Source organism: Xiphophorus maculatus, chromosome 7 (genome assembly GCF_002775205.1).
Source record: "Xiphophorus maculatus strain JP 163 A chromosome 7, X_maculatus-5.0-male, whole genome shotgun sequence".
NCBI lineage: Eukaryota > Metazoa > Chordata > Actinopteri > Cyprinodontiformes > Poeciliidae > Xiphophorus > Xiphophorus maculatus.
Window position 1 is genome coordinate 15,249,583 of NC_036449.1, and position 21,689 is coordinate 15,271,271.

At 40.2% G+C, this 21,689-nt stretch overlaps 1 protein-coding gene across 3 annotated transcripts in view; it reads right to left on the minus strand.

Moving 5' to 3' along the window:
• The window catches only part of LOC102225148 (multidrug resistance-associated protein 4-like), a 53,972-nt gene that overhangs the window by 17,444 nt on the left and 14,839 nt on the right, over positions 1 to 21,689 (minus strand). For all 3 annotated transcript variants that reach the window (XM_023336988.1, XM_023336989.1, XM_023336990.1), the window contains one exon: positions 16,500 to 16,579. In XM_023336988.1, coding sequence (XP_023192756.1) covers positions 16,500 to 16,579 — 80 coding nt within the window. The remainder of the gene's footprint in view (positions 1 to 16,499; positions 16,580 to 21,689) is intronic.

Sequence of the window (21,689 nt, forward strand, 5' to 3'; positions counted from 1 at the left end):
CGCCTGAACAGGATTGGAGGCAATGAGTCTGATAGCAACCAAAGAGACCGCACCATCAGAGTAGAAAAGAAAACAAGCATCTAATAAAGAACTGGCATCAACAGCAAAAGAGTTTGCATAAACTCATCTGGCAGTAATCACCTCATAAGCAAGTATTTATACAGAACAGTTTTCAAACTAATAAGCAGGAGGTATACACATAAAAACATCAGAAATCGCACAATTTAATTATATACAGTATGTCCATGCTGCTACATTTGTTTGTTATGACTTGGTTAAGTAACTAAATTGTAAGGGGATTTTTACTGTGGATGTGAATTAGCATCAACATCCAGCATCCACCTATGCCCTAATTTCATAATTTCAAAAAAGAAAACGGAGCAACAACAACAACCAAAGACATTTTTTTATTATTTTATGTATCTTACTTCAAAAATGGTGATGTTTTCCTATCAAATTGAACGAGGGCATTTTCCTTTGTTCCCTTTGGATATGAAATAACATATTTTAGCTAAATGACAAATTTCTGAGAAGTTCCCCCATCTATCTTTTATGGAAACTATGTTGAATGCTGACTCTAAGGGCAATACATTCAATATGCATCCAAAAATATCTCCCTCTTGTTTTCTGCCAGCCCATGAAGTAGGCATGCAGGAAGGTAGTGGGCTACTTCTTTTGTAACCGAGTTTGGTTCGCAAGAAAGAAAATAAGTCTTGTTTGGTGGATTCTGTCCATTTTATGAAAGCAGCTCAAGAACTACTTCCTTTTTTTAATTCAAAATGATGTTCTATGTTCTAAACATAGAGTAGGATGTCAAGCTTAAAGAACTTAACTACATTTTGGAGGCTCATAGTTTAATTTAGACCTGATGAGCTCATCAGATGAAAAACTTCTCAGTCCAATGATCTTAAGAATGGTTGTTAATTAATGACATAATGAGAATAATTGTGAAGGTAGAGTGAAATAGTTTTTTAAAGAGACAGAGGCCCAATTTTAAGGCATCAAATTGTGAAATCACATTTATGTTAGTAAACAACTAAGCCATGTTTGATATGCAGCATTTTTATAACAACTGAAGTTAACATAGTTGCTTGATTGTGCTAAAAATGGCACTATGGAAAATACATAATACCACCCCTTTAGTATATTTTTGCACATATTTAAATTTTTACACTATAAATGGACTTGTATGATGGAGTGTGTAAACTTTTTACATACTTTGATTAAATAAATGCTTGGTCAAAGACTTATAGCACACAACATGAAAACCTTGCACCTTAAAATTAGAAACTTTGTGGAGATGAATCCCAAAAATGTGAAGATTAGGATCATATTCTTACCTTCAGTGGTCTCCGACTACCCCTGAGAGATGAAAATTTAATTTAGCACCTTAATTGTGGATTTTATCTGCCACTTATGCGCACATTTAAGCATGATCACTTTCAGTGTAGGTTTATGATGAAAAGCCACTCAATTCCATTTGCAGTTCAGATAAGAGGGAATTACTAGTCCAACCATTGCTGTGGTGGAGCCCACACAATCAAACAGTGAGTCAAAGCTACTGAGCACAACTGATCCCAAGAATTTCACAGTACATAAGTTTCAATCTAAGCTTTGATGGAAGGCTACCAGACTGCAAAGTGAGATGATGGTGCACGGTCCATCACTGCATGTTATTCAGCCTTTCCTCGAGGGCATAAAATATTAACAGAACAAATGTCTTATCATGTATACTAGTTCTCCTTTGCTCCCCAGCTAATGGCTGGTTGACACCATGCGACTGTTCTGTCACAGTTGCTGTGGGTTATTCTGAATTCTAATTAGGCCCAATAAAGATGCAGAATTTTCCTACCAAAAGACCCAATGGTGACCCAATTTTAGTTTAGATAGCATTTTTTTAAATCCTAATATTCCAACAGGTTCATGACGCCATGCACTTTAACAAGGTTCTTGGGTCCTTTAAAAGGAAAAACAGGCCCACAGAATTACAGGTCCTCCACCATACTTTACCATGGACTGGAGATGCTTTTCCACACATTCATCCTTAGCATCAAGCACAAGAAAGCTCAAGCTCAGTCATATGTGACCAATTCCAAACAGTTCCAGTTAAAAGTCCTTGTAGCACTTCATAAACTCCACCCACTTACTTTATTCTTGTAATGGTAGGACAGAAAAAAGGTTTCTCCTTGCATGACTCTCAAATAGCCAGCAATATTATTTCATCCCTTGAAGAGACAAATATTCAGGCCTAAAAGCCTATCTAACCTCCCTTTAAACACGTAAATACACATTTTCTAACTGGTCTGATGATGATGCTATCAACGCAGTCTTTAGGTTGACATTGTTGTTTTTCAGTGTAGCCAATAGAGGTGAGTTCTGAGTAAGATTCAGTGGAATGGTGACATTTTTTTGGTTCCAAAATGATCCAAAGTTATTTAATACCACATTCATTTGGAGAGACATTGATGTGGTCATTATTGTGGATCAACAGCTAACATTAACATACAGTTATGAAAAACTAGCAGCCCAGAATCCATCATCGTTTAATAATCGAGCACTACCTTTCACAGTAAAGTATGCACAGCAGCACACCAGGTTTATGTTTGTAGAACATAAACCTGGTTCTTTCCACTCTTCATCACATGAGAGAAAAATTGTTACCAAGACTCAAGTTTAAGGAGTCCAAGTAAAATTACAAGTGTTTGGGGAACAAGTGGAGTCTGAAGTGTTTTATCTTTACAAATTAAGTCAGAGTCTCACACTTGAATCATCATGTCTGGTATCTGATACAGAAAAACTCAATCTTTTGTCTCATCTGACTAAAGCACACATTTACAGTTAAAGTCATAGTGGTGCTTACCAAACTGCACACTTATTTATGTGTTGGTAGGACAAAAAACACTTTTCTTGGCATGCCTTGCAAACAACCAACAATGGCAAGGCAGTTTTATTTGTATAGTACATTTTAGCAAATCAATTCAAAGTGTTTTACATAATTAGAAGGAAAATAAAACAACAATCAAAAACTACTACATTGCAGTGGCATAGTAAGAGAAAACAATGACGGGCTGAAAAACAAACTACAGTGATGTCCCAGTTGTTATTAATTAAACGACACGCTAACCAAATAAGGTTTTAGCCTTGATTTAAAGGAACTTTGTTTCAGCAGTTTTACAGTTTCCTGGCTGTTTGTTCCAGATTAAAGGACCATAAAATCTAAATGCTGCTACTTCAGGTTTGGTTCTGGTTCTGGGGATGCAAAGTAGACTAGCACCAGAATACGAGAGGTCTGGAAGGTTGATACAACAGATTTTTAGAGTACTTCGTTGCTAAGCCTTTCAGTGGTTTATAAACTAATAAAAGCATTTCAAAGTCTATTCTTCGAGCTGCAGGGAGCGAGTAAAGAGACCTTAGATGGCGAGCCATAACTGCATGTTATCCAGCTTTCCCTTAAGAGGATCAAATATTAACAGAACCAATGTCTTGTCATGTACACTTGTTCTCCTTTGCTCCCCAGCTGATGACCGGTTGACATCATGAACCTGTGCTTTCACATTTGCTTTTTGCTGATTTGAATTCAAATTGGACCCATTTCAGACGCAATAACAGAAGGTCTGAGCCTAACCAGCTTATCTGTCAGTGGGGTCATCTAAAGGGGCAGCTGAGAAACAGGAACCATTAGAACGGCCTTGGGGAACAGGGCCTGATGTCACCAGGATCCTGTTTGATGTGACCCACTTGCGTGGTTTGGCGTTTTTATCACATGAGCATCGGGAACACCGGGAGCCCCCCACCCACACTACATACAGATAAGTCGGATAAATGATCCTTTGCAAGCATCCACCTCACCCCCTCGGACCACATCCACATCTCCTATGAAACCACACAGGAACAGAAAACTCCCGAAGCCACATCCCGCTGCACATAAAAGTTGATAAAGGGATGAAAGGTTTTGTATACAAACAGTTTAAATAAAGAATTACCACTAATAGCTCTTTAGCGAGAAAAGAAAGCTACCGCACGCATGTGATTCAGTCATCCAGGCAAACTGGGCGCGCTGCCGTGTCCAAAGACCATTCAGATCTCCGCTGACCCTAATTGCTTTATTTTTCCAACGATTCTATCAGCTCTTTGATGTCTAAGTAAATGCAGAAAATTGAAGTTAATTGCTATATTTGTGCTCAGCAATGATAGTGACTGTTGTTCCACAACTGAAAATAAACACTTCCTTGTAATTAAACATCCCTCCGGACACAAGAAATCATTATGCTTTTTACAACTCCTTTTTCATCCTCCCTTTATTTACTAACAGTGTGCAACATTTGCCACTGGGAAAAGAAAAAGTGCACAGAAAACAGGAAATAACAGGAGAGCATGTCAGAGCAGAAATCGCAAAAGAATTCCTCTATCTACACAAAACTTTTTTTTTTCTTTTTTTCTTTTACTCCACGCTTTTTGTGATAGAGCGGGGGACAAATAAGTCACAAGGGTCAGTGGTACTGAAACAAAACAAGGCTGTTCCACTTGGGCTCTGGAACAATAGAGGTGACCTGATCCATTCTACTCTGTGTTTGAGCTTTATTTTAAAATTAAATGCCCAGATGCTGAGGCTTTTCTTCGGGAGAAATGACTGTGGACACCTCCTTCACATTTTCCCCTTTCTTGGCCATTTTCACTTCATAAAGCTGCAGTCAATGTGTTTTGTGTGGGGGGGAAGGAGGGTCTGACACATACTGTGGTGATCTCAGCCGCTGTCTACATTGGTGGCTCAAGTAGTCCGAGGATTAGACCTTTGTGTGCTCTGAAAAGGTAAAAAGAAGTCACTTATTTGGGTTCAGTCAAGCTGCTGATTTCCAACCCCGTTTTGGAAATAAGAGAAAGGCTTTGAAATGCCGTCTCCCCCAGACTCCACTATAAATCACCAGTGCCTGGCAAATTCATTCATTCATTCACTCAGCGTCATTCTGTTGAGAACAACACAAAACCATTTTCAAATGCACAATAAACAACAATTCTGAGATACAAAAGTCACAAAAAGCACCGAATTCATTATCTCCTTCGTGCTGACGCAAGGCGAGATTCTAGATTAGATCCCGACTTTGTTATGTAAGTTCCCAGACTCAACGGACCCAAGGCCTTGCCCTGCATGTCTGAGTCAGAGCAGCTGAGGTGCTGGACCGCAGCATCAAGGGAGGACCACACATACACACACTGGAAAGCTTTTCTTGGCCGGTGCTCGCCATCAAATGACCATGTGTGGTATTGCTGACCGGCCACATAAGTCCACGCAAAAGCATCCTTGCAACCATGATGATGTTTTGCTTCTATTTTGGCATATATATGTGTCAACACATATAGTTCAGTGAATTGAAAATTTCATCAAATAATTTAAAGAACATGCAGTAACCTACTCTTTGTTCATCTTTTATGGAATACTCTCAAGCCAAAATTTATTTTTAAGATGCAACCCTTAAATTTAGTATATTTAGTGGCATTGTAGTATAGGTTAGGTTAGGTTAGGTTAGGTTAAACTTTATTAATTCCATAGGGATACTGAGGTTATCTGTTGCTCACACACTATTTCACATCCACACAGCATTAAAATCGTACAGCTGGAGACATTCATAAAAGGTACAAGAATATAATAAATAAATATTATAGTGTAGTATAGTGTAGAAATCACATGAAACGAAATATTAAATTTTATCAAATACCCTGATAGCACAATTATAGGTACCCCCTGAGGTTTTATAGATTTCTGGACATTTGAGTACAATGTCATTTTAGCCATAGAGCAGCACTTAAAGAATACTTAGGGAAACTCTATTAGTACAGTATTTTTGGCTTAAAATGCCCATCTCTGGGTTTTAGGTTTAGAAAAAGTTGATTCTTTAAAATCAGTTTGGAGTTGATTTTGTCATTTGTTTTTATTATTGTTATCATTATCCTGCTCAAACACCTGTTCCAATGTACTTGAAAAAGTTTACAAGAGACTCTGGAAGAGAAACAGGCCTATGAGATTGCAGATCCTCCACAGTACTTATCAATGAGGTTCTTTTCCAAATGTCTATCCTTTGTTTCATGCAAGACCCATCTGGTCTCCTGGTCTCATCTCATCACAACGTACAATTGCAGTTAAGTCCCAAGAAAATGTACAAACTCCATATATCCGCACATAGTGGTAGAACAGAAAATGTTCTTTCCTGGCATGACTGTGAAACAACCCCTTGGCCTCGAATGGTTGTTGTGTAAACTTGGTGACTCTAGCTTGTCACCCTTAGCTGTAATTCTCCAAGTGTGAGAATTTTTTTTTACATCCCTTGAAGTTCTGTTTACTGAGGAAGGTGATAGATAAGTATAGGTCCTTACGTAGCCTACAGGTTAGTGGTCAAAAGAAATCAACCTTCGTGTCATTTCATACTTATACCTTAGGGAAACAACCATTGATTACTTAATAGAAGTTTAAAATACAATGAGAGCATTTAATGAAAGAAAACAAAATTATGGTGAATAAAATTACTCAAATGTTGATTTTTAAACAAATATGCAATATGAGATTTAACTACTTTAATGCAATCAAACATGAATTTATTTCAAGGCTGCTTACACTTCTGTCAACAAATGTGTTTGCATCTGAAATTCTACAATGAACCACCTTCTGTCTTTCTCAGACTACACTTTATGACCTATAACCCTGAAGGCAGTGCATTCTTTACTTCTTCTGTCACTGGTTTGGTGGCAAAGCAGAGAAGCAAGTTGGTGAAATCCCATCCTGCGGGGTTCATAGTGACATCAGCAGTTCTCATTTCCCACAAAAGACACTAAAGAGAGTTGAGATACAAAGGGAGCAACAATATACAATCATCCAAAAGGGCTCTATTCATCTTTAGTTCTTTGTTAAAAGTTTTATAATATTATGAACTGTATTGAACTTGTGGGGTTTCTTTAATCTTACATGTTCCACAAATAATGAAACAACTTGTGCTGAAGTTTACTTTTGATTGAACAGCCTCTAAATGGCTATTTTATTTCTTTTTTGATATAAAGTTGACCTCTATTTTAACAATACTTATGCTTGTTAAATTTGAACTGGAAAACCCTGCACTAAATACAGAATCTTTAAAGTACAACATGTTATTAAAGGAATAAGTTAATAATAAGAGTCCATGCTATGTTTGGCATTTAATACAATTTGTTTGGCAGTTCAAAAGCCCCTGGTCCAGTTTAAAACCTTAATCTAAGGAGGGCAATGAGCCAAAAAAACCCCAGTAATTCAGCATTTATTTTACTTTATGAATAGAGAATTTATCTCTATGCCTATTAGTTACTATAAGAATATTTCAATATATTTAAATATCTATGTTTTAATTGTTTTTAAATCTATAGATTTCTAAAATTAGATATGTAATAAAGACTTTTTGACGACAATAACACCTTTGTAGTAGATTGGAAGTAAGTAGGCCTCCATATGTAGATAATGACTTGTCGTCTGGATTCATTGCCTAATGGTTGACTGCTTTTAAAACGGCCAGGGACAATTTTATTGATAAAAAAAAAAGCCAGACCACCAACGTGACTGCAGCTGTTATAAAGTTTATTATTTAAGAAAATCCTCTCTAGCATCTCTATTTGTTAAAAAAGCTGATGTCAGCCAGGTAAATGAACAACTGTTTTCTCCAAATAATTAATAATTAAATGTATTAAATTAATAATTAAATAAAATTAATAATTAAATTACATTTTACTGAACACAACTGTTGAGTAAAGCACGCACTGATTATGTGGAGAAAAGTGAGACCTGCATAACCACTGCATGGCTTTCTTATATACAGTTGTTGAGAATAACATGTTGATGTATTCCTGTGCACATCATAGTAGCAATGCTGATACAAAGTGAAGCAGGAATCACAAAGCACATTTAAACATAGGCAGAATTCAATGGCTCCAATTGTGGCTAATTACAGACAGACTGTGACTGCAACTGTGTATTGAAATAAATTAAGAAACAATGGTTATGCAATCAACAGGTCTGTATACAGACTGTATGTTTCAGCACTAGCAAAAGCCAAGCCAAGACACACTTGAATAACAGTGTGCTGATTTTCCATTAAAATCCGTTTTTTTGTTGTTGGAGAAAACAGGGGGTGTAAATGCAATACCAAATCCAACAGTTGGTGGTGGAAGCTTGTCAAGAGCCTTCACTCAGATTCCACCCAAAGACCCCCGCACTCACTCCTCATTGTCTTGGCCTCCTGCTCTGCCCTCTTTATGAAAATAAAGGCAACCCAGGATTTAAAGGTCAAGTCCAAACAAAAGCTGACAGTCCCCAAAGGCTGAGGTGTTTTTAATTGACATTTCTGTCTTTGTCCCCTGACCATAAAGAGGAGGAGAGAAAATAGTCTTTTCTCCAATATACTAAATTACTACTAAATGAGACCTGTGGAAAAAAAATAGGGCTGTGGGGTGTAACCAGGTTCCACCAGCTTGAGGGAATCCCCTTGTTAGGAAGCTATGGGGGCAGTGTTGAAGGGCTGTGAAGTGCTTACTCCACCATAAAGGAGGGAAGGCTCAGGCACAAATCCTCACACAGAAGCGGCCTCTCTCCATAGAGAGAGATAAACCAGTTAGGGCTTTGTTTATGAAGTTTCACTTTATTCCCCCCTGACAACCATTTAGACAATGACTATGGGGAAATGTCCCTCTGAGAAAGAGCAACAATAGTCAAGATCAGCAGCTTTTCTAAGCAGCTAATTCTGTGATAAAAAGAGTGCAGATCTTCCTTCCTGGAAGCATTAGAAACTGCCTAATGAAAGACACCTGAACAAGAGCAGAGAGAAGCCTAAACAAAGGTGCTTTGTCCAAATGATGCCACTTTTGTGCACCAACACAATCACCTACCACTTTCTGGTCCTTTCTGAAACACTTTGCATATTATATACTCAGTCCATGTCATGTCTTGCTCCATTTCATTTAAGTGATAGTTTTTCTTAGAAAGCTTTGTTCTAAATATATGAAAAATTGCATAGAATAAATTTAAGTGAGAATAAATCTGAAAAACATCTGGATGGCATGTCTGTCTTTGGACATATTTTTCTGATATTGAAAGGATAAGAATTACCTACTGACGACTGTTCTACAACAGCTTTAACATACAGTAGGTCTATTGTTGTTGATTGTGTCATTCAATAGGTTATCCACTTTGTTTCTATTCCAATAAAGAGGTGGCAAAAAGTTGCCTTTAACTAAATTACATGACTTTCTATGACAACAATAATTGATTATATCAGTATTTTAAATAAAACAACTTGAAAGGCTAGGCCTCCTAAACCACTACTTTTCTTAACTAAAAATTACATTTAAAATCTTTCAGGTTTTGACACCAGACTGCCTTACATTCTACTTTTACTATCGAGTTTCTGATTTTCTCCTGATTTTTATCTTCAGATAGTTCATGACTATCTCTGCAAAAAAACTTAAGTAAACAATTTATCATTTAAAATAATCTTCAGTCATGATATGCCTAACTTTTAAGACCTTTTAGGACCTAAGCATCCTTTACAAATTTGTTGTTTTCCTTCATCTTATTATCAAAATGAGGGGAACTATTGCAGACAAAACTCTTTTGTGCATATGATCTTTTGTGCTTTCAGCATTTAAGATGGCTTTTGTATACAGCGAGATGGGTATCTGCCACAAACATCACTCAGGCATTGTGGAGGGGGGATTCATTTTCAGCTCGCCTTTGTTCTATTCTTTGGCCTGAACCAAGGAGCCACGCCTGCTCCTCTACCTTGAATTGTGTGGCAAACATTCCCTTCTTTGTGGCACTAGGTGCATGAGCTAGCTCATCTCCGCAGGCTTTCGTGGGAGATGGCTGTCACGGTGGCGGGGTCGCATTTGGTAACCCAACCGGGTTGTGCTCTAGGGTGGCCGTTTGCTACTGGGCCAAGAAGACTGTAAACAAGTAAGAAAACTGTGCTCAGAAGGGAAAGTCCTTTTATGGATGTAATGAAGAGATCTTCATTACTGGGACTATTTTACTGAAATCACTGTATTGCATTTTTAAAGTATTTTTGCACTTTATTAACAAGCACTTTATTTAGCACTGCACTTTAAGCATAGATTTGCACATCAGTAACAATTTGCACACAAGAAGTTTTAATTGTATTTATTGAGTATTTTTAGACATTAGCATGTAGCCTTTTGTTCTGGGCTCTGCACAGCTGCTCCTCATTGACGAGTGAGGTGGTTGCCTGTGGAGGGAGGATAATTGTTACGCAGAGCAATGAGCTACTAGTGGGTAAAACTGAGCAAATGTGTTGTGCATAATCTGTTGGGTGTGGAGTGCTAATGTAGAGTGACTCACCTGTCTTTTCTGTGTCCTCTCCAGGGTGTTTGGACAAATGCTGCCCCGGGGGTCCAGACACCATATATAGTCTCTGGGAGAGGCCATTGAAAAGTGTGTGGGGGGGGGAATTGTTTATGGGTTTTGTGGTGTTTCATCTGGTGTAATGATAAAACATAAAATATTTATAAAAAGTAAATAGAAATGTTTATATTTAGTAAAAGGTATTTTAATTAAATAACTGGATATTGATGAATTGAGATTCCCCTGTGAATTAAAGGTGGTTTGATCCGTCACAGCTGGGACTATTTAAGACTGCAGTTTTCACCTGTGAAGTTGTTGGTTGATGTGATGTGAAGAATAAAACAACTGCTGTTTTCCACCTGACTCTGCCTCAACGCTTCATCGTCACTGTAAAATCCTACCGCGAACGGCTACCTTGTTACAAGTGGTGTCAGAAGTGTGCCATTCATGCCACAGTGAGAAGATGATGACCAGAGGTGGTAAAAAGCTAGGCCAAGAGGGAGAGCCTGATGAAGGAGCTGGAGCTTCCTCTGAAATGGTGACCATGGCAGCGACCAACCCTGAAGATAAGTTGGAGGAACTGACAGTGTTGGTGAAAGCTATTATGCGGTCTCAAACGGCTAGAGACCTGAAGATTGATAAAGATTTTTCCCGCCAGGAGCAAAGGTGGAAAAGCATACAGCATCAATTTCAACAAATGCAGCTTCAAGTGCATGCTGTACTTGAAAGACCTGATGTATCAGAAGCACATGTTCAACCCACAACAGCTGAAGCACATGAAGAAGAATCAGATGGTGGTGATGTCCAGGTAGCTCATGGTTCCAGGTCCATAATTGAACCAAGATTTCTTCCCTTATCCACGGATGACGACATTGAGCATTTTCTGATGACGTTCGAGAGGATGGCCCAGGTGTGTCGTTGGTCTAGAGATGAGTGGGCGGTCCGTCTTGTTCCTCTGCTGACAGGCAAGGCCCGCACAGCCTATGTTCTAATGGATATGGCTGACTCTGAGAACTATGACAACGTGAAAGAGGCAATTCTGGCAAAATATGAAATCACTGCTGACACTTATCGACGCCGCTTCAGATGCCTGAAGATTGAACCAGGTGAGACGCCACGTGAACTTTATGTGCGATTGAAAGACTTGTTTTCAAGATGGATTAAACCTGATAAATCTACTGTGCAAGAAATATCTGAGCAGATAATTCTGGAGCAGTTTCTAAGAATGGTTAATCCAGAGTTGGAGATCTGGATACGTGAGCGTGACCCGAAGACGGCAAAAGAAGCAGCTACTCTTGCGGAGGTCTTCACATCAGCCAGGAAGGGGAGCAAGAGCACCTATTTTGGCCGAGAGACTCACTATGCCCTATCAAGTAAGTCCACTGGGGGTGAACAGGGCTCTGGTCAAAGTCAGACTAGAAATGTTTCTAGTTCAAAGCAGTTCCCTTCCCAAAGACCTCCCAATGTTAAAAAGTCATTTTCCAAGTCTTCAGTCAAAGATATTAGATGTTACAACTGTAATAACTTTGGCCATACACAACACTTCTGCCCCACCCTTAAATCAAAGCCATCACTTTTGTGTTCAGTTCCAAGACCAGCTATTGAGGCTGTAGAAAAGAAAGTGTGCACTGTTTCTGTTCTAGTTAATGGGCAGAAAGAAGAAGCTTTGCTTGATTCTGGGTGCTTCCAGTCTCTAGTGCGTGCTAGCTTACTCTCAGAAGAAAAGCTAAGTGGGGTGGGGGTTAAAATAAGCTGTGTACATGGAGATGAACATGTCTACCCTAGTGCTGAGGTGTATTTGACAGTGGGAGGTCAAACATACCTGGTACAAGTAGCTGTAGTTCCCTCTTTGCCATACTCAGTTATACTTGGTAATGATATTCCCACTCTCTTTGACCTTATTCACCAGTCAGACTATGAACCCCAAGTGCTTACCAACAGAGATGAAGGGGATTTATGTCCTACATCTGATACACCAGTAGAACCATTGAAACCTTGCAATGTAGTCACAAGAGCTCAAAGTTCAAAGGAGGTGTTGGAAGAGCTGCCCTTTTTTGGGGAGTCTCTGGAAACAAGGCTAGGAAAAACTAAAAAGTCAAAAGCTCAGAAAAGAAGGGAGAAATTCAAAGGCTCAGGTGATGAAGGGATAGAACAGTTGTCTAAGCCAAATAACTTGTTTGAGTTTGACATTCCCTCAGATTTGGGTGCACTACAGAGAGATGATCCTACTTTAAAACCTTGGTTTGAAAAAGTAACTGGATTGGGAGGAACTAATCAGCGCCGGTTAGACTTCCTGGAAGATGCGGTGTACATAATCAAAGGAGGTATTTTATATCAGAAGAAGGGACAGTGTGAAACATTAGCCCTTCCACAACAGTTCAGGCACAAAGTTATGGAGCTGGGCCACTCAATTCCGTGGGCAGGTCATATGGCTTTTCATAAAACGCTGAGTAGAATCAGTAGCCGGTTTGTTTGGCCAGGAATGTATACCCAGATTTCTAAATTTTGTAGTTCCTGTGAAAAATGTCAGTTGACTTCAGGCAGAGGAGTAGCACGAGCCCGGCTACAACCGCTGCCAATTATTGAAACACCTTTTGAAAGGCTCGGCATGGATATTGTGGGCCCATTAGAAAGGAGCTCGACAGGTTACCGTTATATATTGGTGATTTGTGACTATGCTACACGGTACCCTGAAGCTTTTCCTCTCAGATCCATTAAAGCCCGACATGTTGCTAATTGTCTCCTGCAGTTTTTCTCTAGAGTAGGAATACCAAGAGAAATTCTCACAGATTGTGGGACAAACTTTTTGTCCAAACTATTGCAGCAGGTTTATAAATTATTAGGAATTAAGGGACTTAAGACCACCCCTTACCACCCCCAAACGGACGGGCTAGTGGAAAGATATAATCAGACTCTCAAAAATATGCTGCGCAAGTTTGTCTCTGACACAGGTGCTGACTGGGACCAATGGCTGCCGTACCTGTTATTTGCTTACCGCGAGGTACCACAAGTGTCCACAGGTTTCTCACCCTTCGAACTATTGTATGGGCGTCAAGTGAGAGGTCCGCTGGATCTACTGAAGGACTGTTGGGAAGACGCTAAGCCAGAGGGGGAAAACATTGCAGCATACGTCATCAACATGAGAGAGCGTTTGCAGGAAATGGCATCTTTTGCACAGGACAACATGAAAGCAGCTCAACAACATCAAAAGACATGGTACGATCAGAAGGCCAGAGACAGAGTCTTCTTGCCAGGACAGAAGGTTCTGTTACTGCTTCCTACCAGCGACAACAAGCTGCTGACAAAATGGCATGGACCATATGAGATCACCAAACAAGTGAGTAAAGTGGTTTATGAACTGTACATGCCGGAAAGAGCTAAAAAGCATCAGACCTTTCATGTCAACTTGTTGAAAGAGTTCCACAGCCGACAGGAGCCTGTGCACCAGGAGTTATTTGTGAGAGCAGTTGAGGATGAGGAGGTGACTGAAAAATTTTTTCCAACTAGCATGTCAGACTGTGCTTTGGTTGACATTTCTCATCTGTCCCCTACTAAGCAGGACAAAATTAAACCTCTCTTGGACCCTCAGCTCTTTCAAGAAGTTCCAGGATTTACATCACTGGTTCAACACAAGATTCGGGTGAAAGCAGATGCACCGAGTCGTCAAAAGAGCTATCGCATACCAGAGCGGTTGGTTCCAGTACTGGAAAAAGAAATAAAGCTGATGCGGGATTTGGGTATAATTGAAGAGTCTAGTAGTGAGTGGTGCAGCCCGATTGTGTTGGTACCGAAGAAAGATGGCTCCCTGAGATTTTGCATAGATTTTAGATATTTAAATGCTGTGTCCAACTTTGACCCGTACCCGATGCCCAGGGTGGACGACCTACTGGAGAAAGTCGGTTCAGCAAGCTACATCACAACGCTGGATCTGTGCAAAGGATACTGGCAAGTGGCGTTGGCACCAGAGGCAAGAGAGCTGACCGCCTTTAAAACTCCTTTTGGTATGTACCAATTTAGAGTCATGCCATTTGGGCTGCAGGGTGCGCCAGCAACATTCCAACGTTTAATGGATCATGTACTGAGAGATGTTTCAGCATTTTCTGCAGCATATTTAGACGATGTTGTGGTGTATAGCCAGTCCTGGGAGGAGCATCTGATTCACCTGCAGGAGGTCCTACACCGCATCAGGCTGGCTGGACTGACGGTTAACCCAAAGAAGTGTAATGTAGCCCAGAGAGAGGTGGAGTACTTAGGTTTTGTCATTGGATTTGGGAAAATAAAGCCTCAAGTGGGGAAGATGGACGCAATCCATTCCTTCCCGGTTCCAACTACAAAGAAGAAGGTGAGAGGATTTCTTGGTTTGGTGGGCTGGTACCGGAAATTCATACCTTCTTTTGCCGAACGAGCAGCTGTACTGAACCATCTAACAAAGGGTGCAGCCCCCAACAAAGTGTGCTGGACAGAAGATTGTGATCGAGCCTTCAAAGATCTCAAGCAAGCGGTATGTACTCATCCTGTTTTGCACACACCAGACTTCACTAAGCCATTCATCTTACAAACAGATGCTTCGGGAGTGGGACTTGGAGCTGTCCTTCTACAAGAGGTGGACGGTGAAAGAAGACCTGTGGTGTTTCTGAGTCGAAAGCTGCTTGACAGGGAGACAAGATATTCAACAGTGGAAAAGGAGTGCTTGGCCATGAAGTGGGCTATTGAGGCCCTGAGGTATTATCTTTTGGGACGTCACTTTATTCTAGAGACGGACCATCGTGCCCTCCAGTGGTTGAGACGAATGAGGGATGCCAACGCCCGTATCGCTGGATGGTACTTGTCACTGCAGCCATTTGACTTCACAGTCCAGTACAAGCCAGGGAAGTCTAATGTGGTTGCTGACTGTTTATCCAGAGTGTCAGAGGACTGAGGTACTGTGCTTTTAAGAGAGGAGGGAGGAAATGTAATGAAGAGATCTTCATTACTGGGACTATTTTACTGAAATCACTGTATTGCATTTTTAAAGTATTTTTGCACTTTATTAACAAGCACTTTATTTAGCACTGCACTTTAAGCATAGATTTGCACATCAGTAACAATTTGCACACAAGAAGTTTTAATTGTATTTATTGAGTATTTTTAGACATTAGCATGTAGCCTTTTGTTCTGGGCTCTGCACAGCTGCTCCTCATTGACGAGTGAGGTGGTTGCCTGTGGAGGGAGGATAATTGTTACGCAGAGCAATGAGCTACTAGTGGGTAAAACTGAGCAAATGTGTTGTGCATAATCTGTTGGGTGTGGAGTGCTAATGTAGAGTGACTCACCTGTCTTTTCTGTGTCCTCTCCAGGGTGTTTGGACAAATGCTGCCCCGGGGGTCCAGACACCATATATAGTCTCTGGGAGAGGCCATTGAAAAGTGTGTGGGGGGGGGAATTGTTTATGGGTTTTGTGGTGTTTCATCTGGTGTAATGATAAAACATAAAATATTTATAAAAAGTAAATAGAAATGTTTATATTTAGTAAAAGGTATTTTAATTAAATAACTGGATATTGATGAATTGAGATTCCCCTGTGAATTAAAGGTGGTTTGATCCGTCACAGCTGGGACTATTTAAGACTGCAGTTTTCACCTGTGAAGTTGTTGGTTGATGTGATGTGAAGAATAAAACAACTGCTGTTTTCCACCTGACTCTGCCTCAACGCTTCATCGTCACTGTAAAATCCTACCGCGAACGGCTACCTTGTTACAATGGATCTCTTCCACAAACACCTCCTCTACATCCTGCTATAGTTATCTTCACTCAATACACCATCCTTGTTATGCCCTCCTCGGCTCCCTAATGTTTCTCTCTATCATCATGACGCTTTATTTCTTTTCTGATCCTCTTTCACCCAATAACTTTTAGTCTCCATACACATTTTTTGAAGACTTGTGTTGTGTCACACAGAGGGAGCCACGCCCTGAGCCTGTGTGCACACTTTTTATTAAATCTGTGCAGGCGCTGGGCTGCGCTGCCGAGTAATCCTACAGTAATTGTTTCCAGATTAGGGGACCCGGACCACAAAGCAGGTTTAGCCAGGCATGAAATGGCCTCCCAGCACCACAGCACCGTCAACCAGACCTGCCGAGGTGCGACTCACCTGGGTAAAGTCCACAAATGTCCATGGAAGAAGAGAGTCTAAGTAGCCAATGTCCTTCGAAAACCTGTTGAGAATTCTCCCTGGAAAACAAAACAAAAGCAAAAAGAATCAGACAAAGCCAGAACTACTGGATATTTTTCAAAAAGCTGCTCAAATAAACATCCATGTCTGGAAAAAAGGTGAATTTTCACCTATACTCTAATTTTGCAGTTTGAACTACAAATGTAGGTCAAAAGCAATTATGTTCAATCCATTCAAGTTACACTTTTTTTTTTCATTTCAACAGAGGATCCGTTTCAATATTCACCTCAGATTCAACAGCACAGAGCTGAGAGACTGAGATGAAAAGCATTCACCCTGTCTACTATAAACAATGAATCATTATTTGGGCATCATTTCATAAAGACTGGCCTACTCTTGGATGAACATGTGAGGGAGCCTTTTGTTAGCAAACAAAAGGGCAACAGAAGCTGCGTACCTGCCTTTATGCTCCAACTGGCAGTGTCAGTGACATTAATTGAGTTGCCTCCAATCTGCTCAGGTGTTCATTATTTTGGTCGGCACTCTGCAGGTGCAGTAGCAGCCCTTTCATTGTTATCCCTTTAGCAACTTTGCTACCTTATTCTGATCCCGCGGTATACACGATTACACTTCCAGGTGCTTTCACACAGAGTTTACTGCAGGGTCAATCCCTGCAGTGCATTTCGTACAACCTATTTACTCTGTCTCTAAAGGATGCAGATAAACTGAGAGGTAGACAACAGAATGTGGCAATAACAGAACAGGACTGAGGCAGCTTTGCTTAATCCCCAAAAATTGTAACTCCATAGTTAAGTCATATTGCTTCAATTTACATCTGAAAATGAATCTTTTTTGGTCAAACATACACAATTGAAATCAGATATTTATACACTTTATAAACATTTTTTCTCACCTTCTGACATTAAATCAGACTAAACTTTTCCTACTTAGGTAATTTAGTATTACTAAGTAACAGAATTCAACTCAATTCAATCCAATTTAAAAGTATTTTATTTATCCCTAAAGTAAATTATGTCTTCAAACCAATATCATTCAAATATCTTCAAGGATTTGTTGAGGATGGTGACGCTGCGGACAGGAAGGATCACTAGTTGCTGTCAGTTTTGCAACAAATCTGAAGAGCTCTCTGACTGAACATGAATGACAGACTAATGACTGTCCTGACATGCTGACAGCTCAATTTACAGACAGCAGAAAAAAATATCCCACAGTGACAAGTTGTGGACGGCACAGTTATTGGCAAGCACTGCTTATCCACTTCATTTGTTTTTGCATCTCCTCTAAATCTCTGTCTGGACATATGGTTAGCAAGCCACAGACAGAGAAGTCTGCTCTGTGATATGATCCTTGCTCATTATGATCAATAAAAAAGATGATTTGAACCTTGTCCTCCTCTCTCTGCTGGTCCTGCTCTACAGCTATGATGTCTCCATATCAAACTACTTTTTAAAGCTAGACTTTCGCATACATTGAGATTGCTATGCCTTGGGAAATTTGAAAAAGCCTATATGAAAATGTTGTGGATTTCCAAGCTTCTGAGCTCTTGAGTTAATTGTGGATGTATATTATGCAACATATACAGTACATTATATGTTTGACATCATGGAAGAATTAATGCAAATCAGGAAAGGGAAGGGCATGGTAGACCTCCACAAGTCTGACTCAGACTTTTGGTACAATTTCCAGATGTACCAAACATCAATGAAAGTCACAAAATGAAACTATTTTGTGTTTCATTCTGGTAGTGTGCCACCCTGCAAAAGCAAAAGACCTTTTGTTCAAATGCTCGCAAAAGCTGGCAAGATAGTTTCATTACCCACACTGAAATGAGTCATTGACTGAGATGAGCTGAAAGGCCAATCAATAAGGAAGAAACCTTTACTCCAAAAGCAACTCACAGCACCATACTACAGTGTGCAAATGCAGGTTTACATCCTGGTAGAAAACTGAAGTTTAACGCACTTGAGTAAAAATGTATATTCAAGTATTATTAACACCTTAAGTTGTCTGAGAATATTGCAAATTTATATTTTGCAATGAATTTACTGAAACTGATTTGAAAATCTAAATTTACAAAAAAGGTGACTACATGGCATTCAACAGTGTAGGATGTGAGGAGAAGCAGGGTGGCACACTAGCAGGATGTGGTGGCATGGTACTACATAGGCATGGTAAAACCATGGCATCGCTGACCTAAAAGTTGCCTCCCAGCTTCCAGTCAGTCCTATGGAGGAGGGCCCTGTAATCACCTCTCTCCACGGCCATAAGCAGCTTACAGCTTTATCCAAAACGCCGCTCCCGCCTAAAAAACATGCATGCAGACGAGGCCGGGCTCCACATAACAGCCATTGCATAAACCCAGCCAGAGCATTATTCCCCGCAACAACCCAGCAATGCTCCAAATCAACACTGATTCAAAGTCAAGTGGCGTAAGCATGTTGTACACTTAGAGGCAGACTAATCTTATTCACAGTGTGAGTGCCCCTTTAGCATACAGACATCCCGAGGGGAGGGTTCAAGCAAGCAAGGGGGTAGAGCTGCTACCACACCAATGTAAGATACTGCTGCTTTTCATCTGGGAACAGGAGGAGGACTTGTCAAACTGTGTTTGTTAAATATATTCAATAATATTTTATGTAATTTCACTGTCTGAGCCATAAATGACCTAAATCCATGCATATCTGACAAACAATGCCAAAGAAAAAAAAAAACAGGATTGGTTTCTCTGGGTTACATCATACCATGCTTGGAGGGTGTTGGAGCATCCAGCGTCAGACGGGTATCAGCTGTTTGACAAGCGGCTCAGTTAACAGAGAGTTTTTACTGGGGATGAAGCAAAGACCCTTCTCTCTCTGTCCAGACTATGGAGGGGATACATTACAGTGATGTAGTTACACAAAGACATTCACTGCATGGAAATGCCTATGAGGTAAGATCAGCATGGGACAGTGGCTTCAATCACTCTGGGTGGTTGTCAACAATATCACCTATTGTGTAGAGTGGGGTATAGACATTTCAGGATATCAGCAGCATTAGTATCAAACAATTTCTCATGCTTTAAGACTCCAAGGGTGATTTGCACCACTTTTCAGGCTCAGAAAATATCAAGCGCTCCCAATGAAGGTGGCCTCTTAAGGTGGAGATATTAGGTGAGCAGGGCCCCCAATCACTTTTAAAGAAGTGGAACAGTGGGGTCCGGCTCGAGTGGGGCTGTGTAGCAAATCGCTGTTCCCTGTAAACATCAAGATAAGGCGACGACTCAGAGCCGCTCCATGTGTGGGCCCCAGTGCAGTTGGAGGGGCTTTTCAGTGAGCAGAGTGTGATAATAAAGTAATACCAGGGAGGGGGCTGCCAAGGCTGGAGGTGGCACGGCTCACCTGCGCTTCCATGAAGGGCCCACAGGCCTGGGGCAGCCTCCCACCGCCGGCGCCTTGCTGCCAATACTAATACATTCTAAATCCATTCTCTTCGCTCACACCGCCAGGCTCCTGCAATCTCCTCTCCTTTCCTTTCATGCAATTAAATAGTGGAAGTGCCGAGCGAGGGGGAGCCCTATCAGCCATGCTGCACACACACGCGCGGCTCCATCTCCACATTCAATTTACACACTTCGATATCATCATCCTCTCTGCAGTACTTCCTTCACTTCACTCTTAACACTCTTGCATTCCAGACCTGAAATACAGACATTAAAAACACTGCCTCTGTAGACACAATTAGAATCTCACAGCTCTGCCCACAGAAGATCTAATGTTCCCTGCGTCAACAGTAACTGAGTGACACCCAGCTCTGAGATGGCCCACCATGCTGATGCGAAATGGGAACAGGAGATGCTGATGTATGTGTGTGTGTGTGTGTGTTGACTGAAACTCCACTCCTTGACTGTGTTGATGAGCTGAAGCCTCGGCCTGCAGTCTCTGAGGGGATTAGCCCACTCAATGACACCAAATTACAGGGATCAACATTAGCTTGACACATTCACTGCTGTCTGTGCAGCTCTAACTGCATTTGGATGAACAGCCGTAATAAGATAGTATGACTACATTTGGGCAACAGCAATATTTAAATCTAGAGAAATTTGCATACGCACCAAAAAAACCTGCTGGTTTACTTTGTTAACCCAAATGCCAGGTTTATGCTGTTGGACAGATTAGGTAAGATGAAAAACGGAATGGTAAACATATAGTGTATGATGACGGTGTGAGTGGGTTGTCTTTACGATTTTAGTTCAGTCTAAAGAAAGTGTTTGTTCAGGTAGTGTTGGCCTTTTATCTGCTAACTATATAGTGTTAGCCACGTATGATTAACATTCACACACTGACAAGACAATTGCCCATGAAGTCAATGAAGGCACATTTAAAACCGTTGGGTTATTTCTTTAATCCAAATGCTGGGGTTATACTGTTAGATTAGAAGGTAATCTAAATCAAACATTGCGTCAAAAATTGTGATCCAGTTTGTTGTTAAAAGGGAGAAACATTATGATCATTATTCCCAAAAAGCCATTTTGCTGGATGACACAACTTCATTGAACCTATTTCACAGGATGTAATATAAAATGTTTAGATGCTAAAATTATTCTAAGTTGTGCTAATGACATTAGTTCACTCCAAAGGTTAGGTGGTGATTAAATTAGCCTGGTGATAAAATTAGCTAGTGGATGCTTATGCTAGCAATGTTCATTATTTACACCTTGACCAAATAATTGGCCATAAAATAAACACAAACAATAAAAATAGCTGTGTTTAATCCAAATGTTGGGTTATTGCTGTTGAAACAGAATTTGCACAGATTAAACCAAACATTCGGTCAAAAACGGCTTGCTAAGCTTGAGAAGAGAAAAGGAGCTACAGTATATCATTCTTCAAGTATCACCATTTTGAAAAATGGAAAGAAATGAGAAAAGTAATTGAAGATTTTTCACAGGATGAAATATGAAATGGTAAGATGGTAAAATTATTCTATATAATATTGTTAATGTCAATTACTTTAGTTCACAATAAAGATTTTGTTTGTTGACTTAGAATATCAGCTTTTTATCTGCTTGGTAGGTAAGCTAATACACACTATAAATATGTAATATCACCACTTTTACCTAAAATGGTGAAAGTAAATAATAATCACTTAATTGACTTATACTAGTCCTGT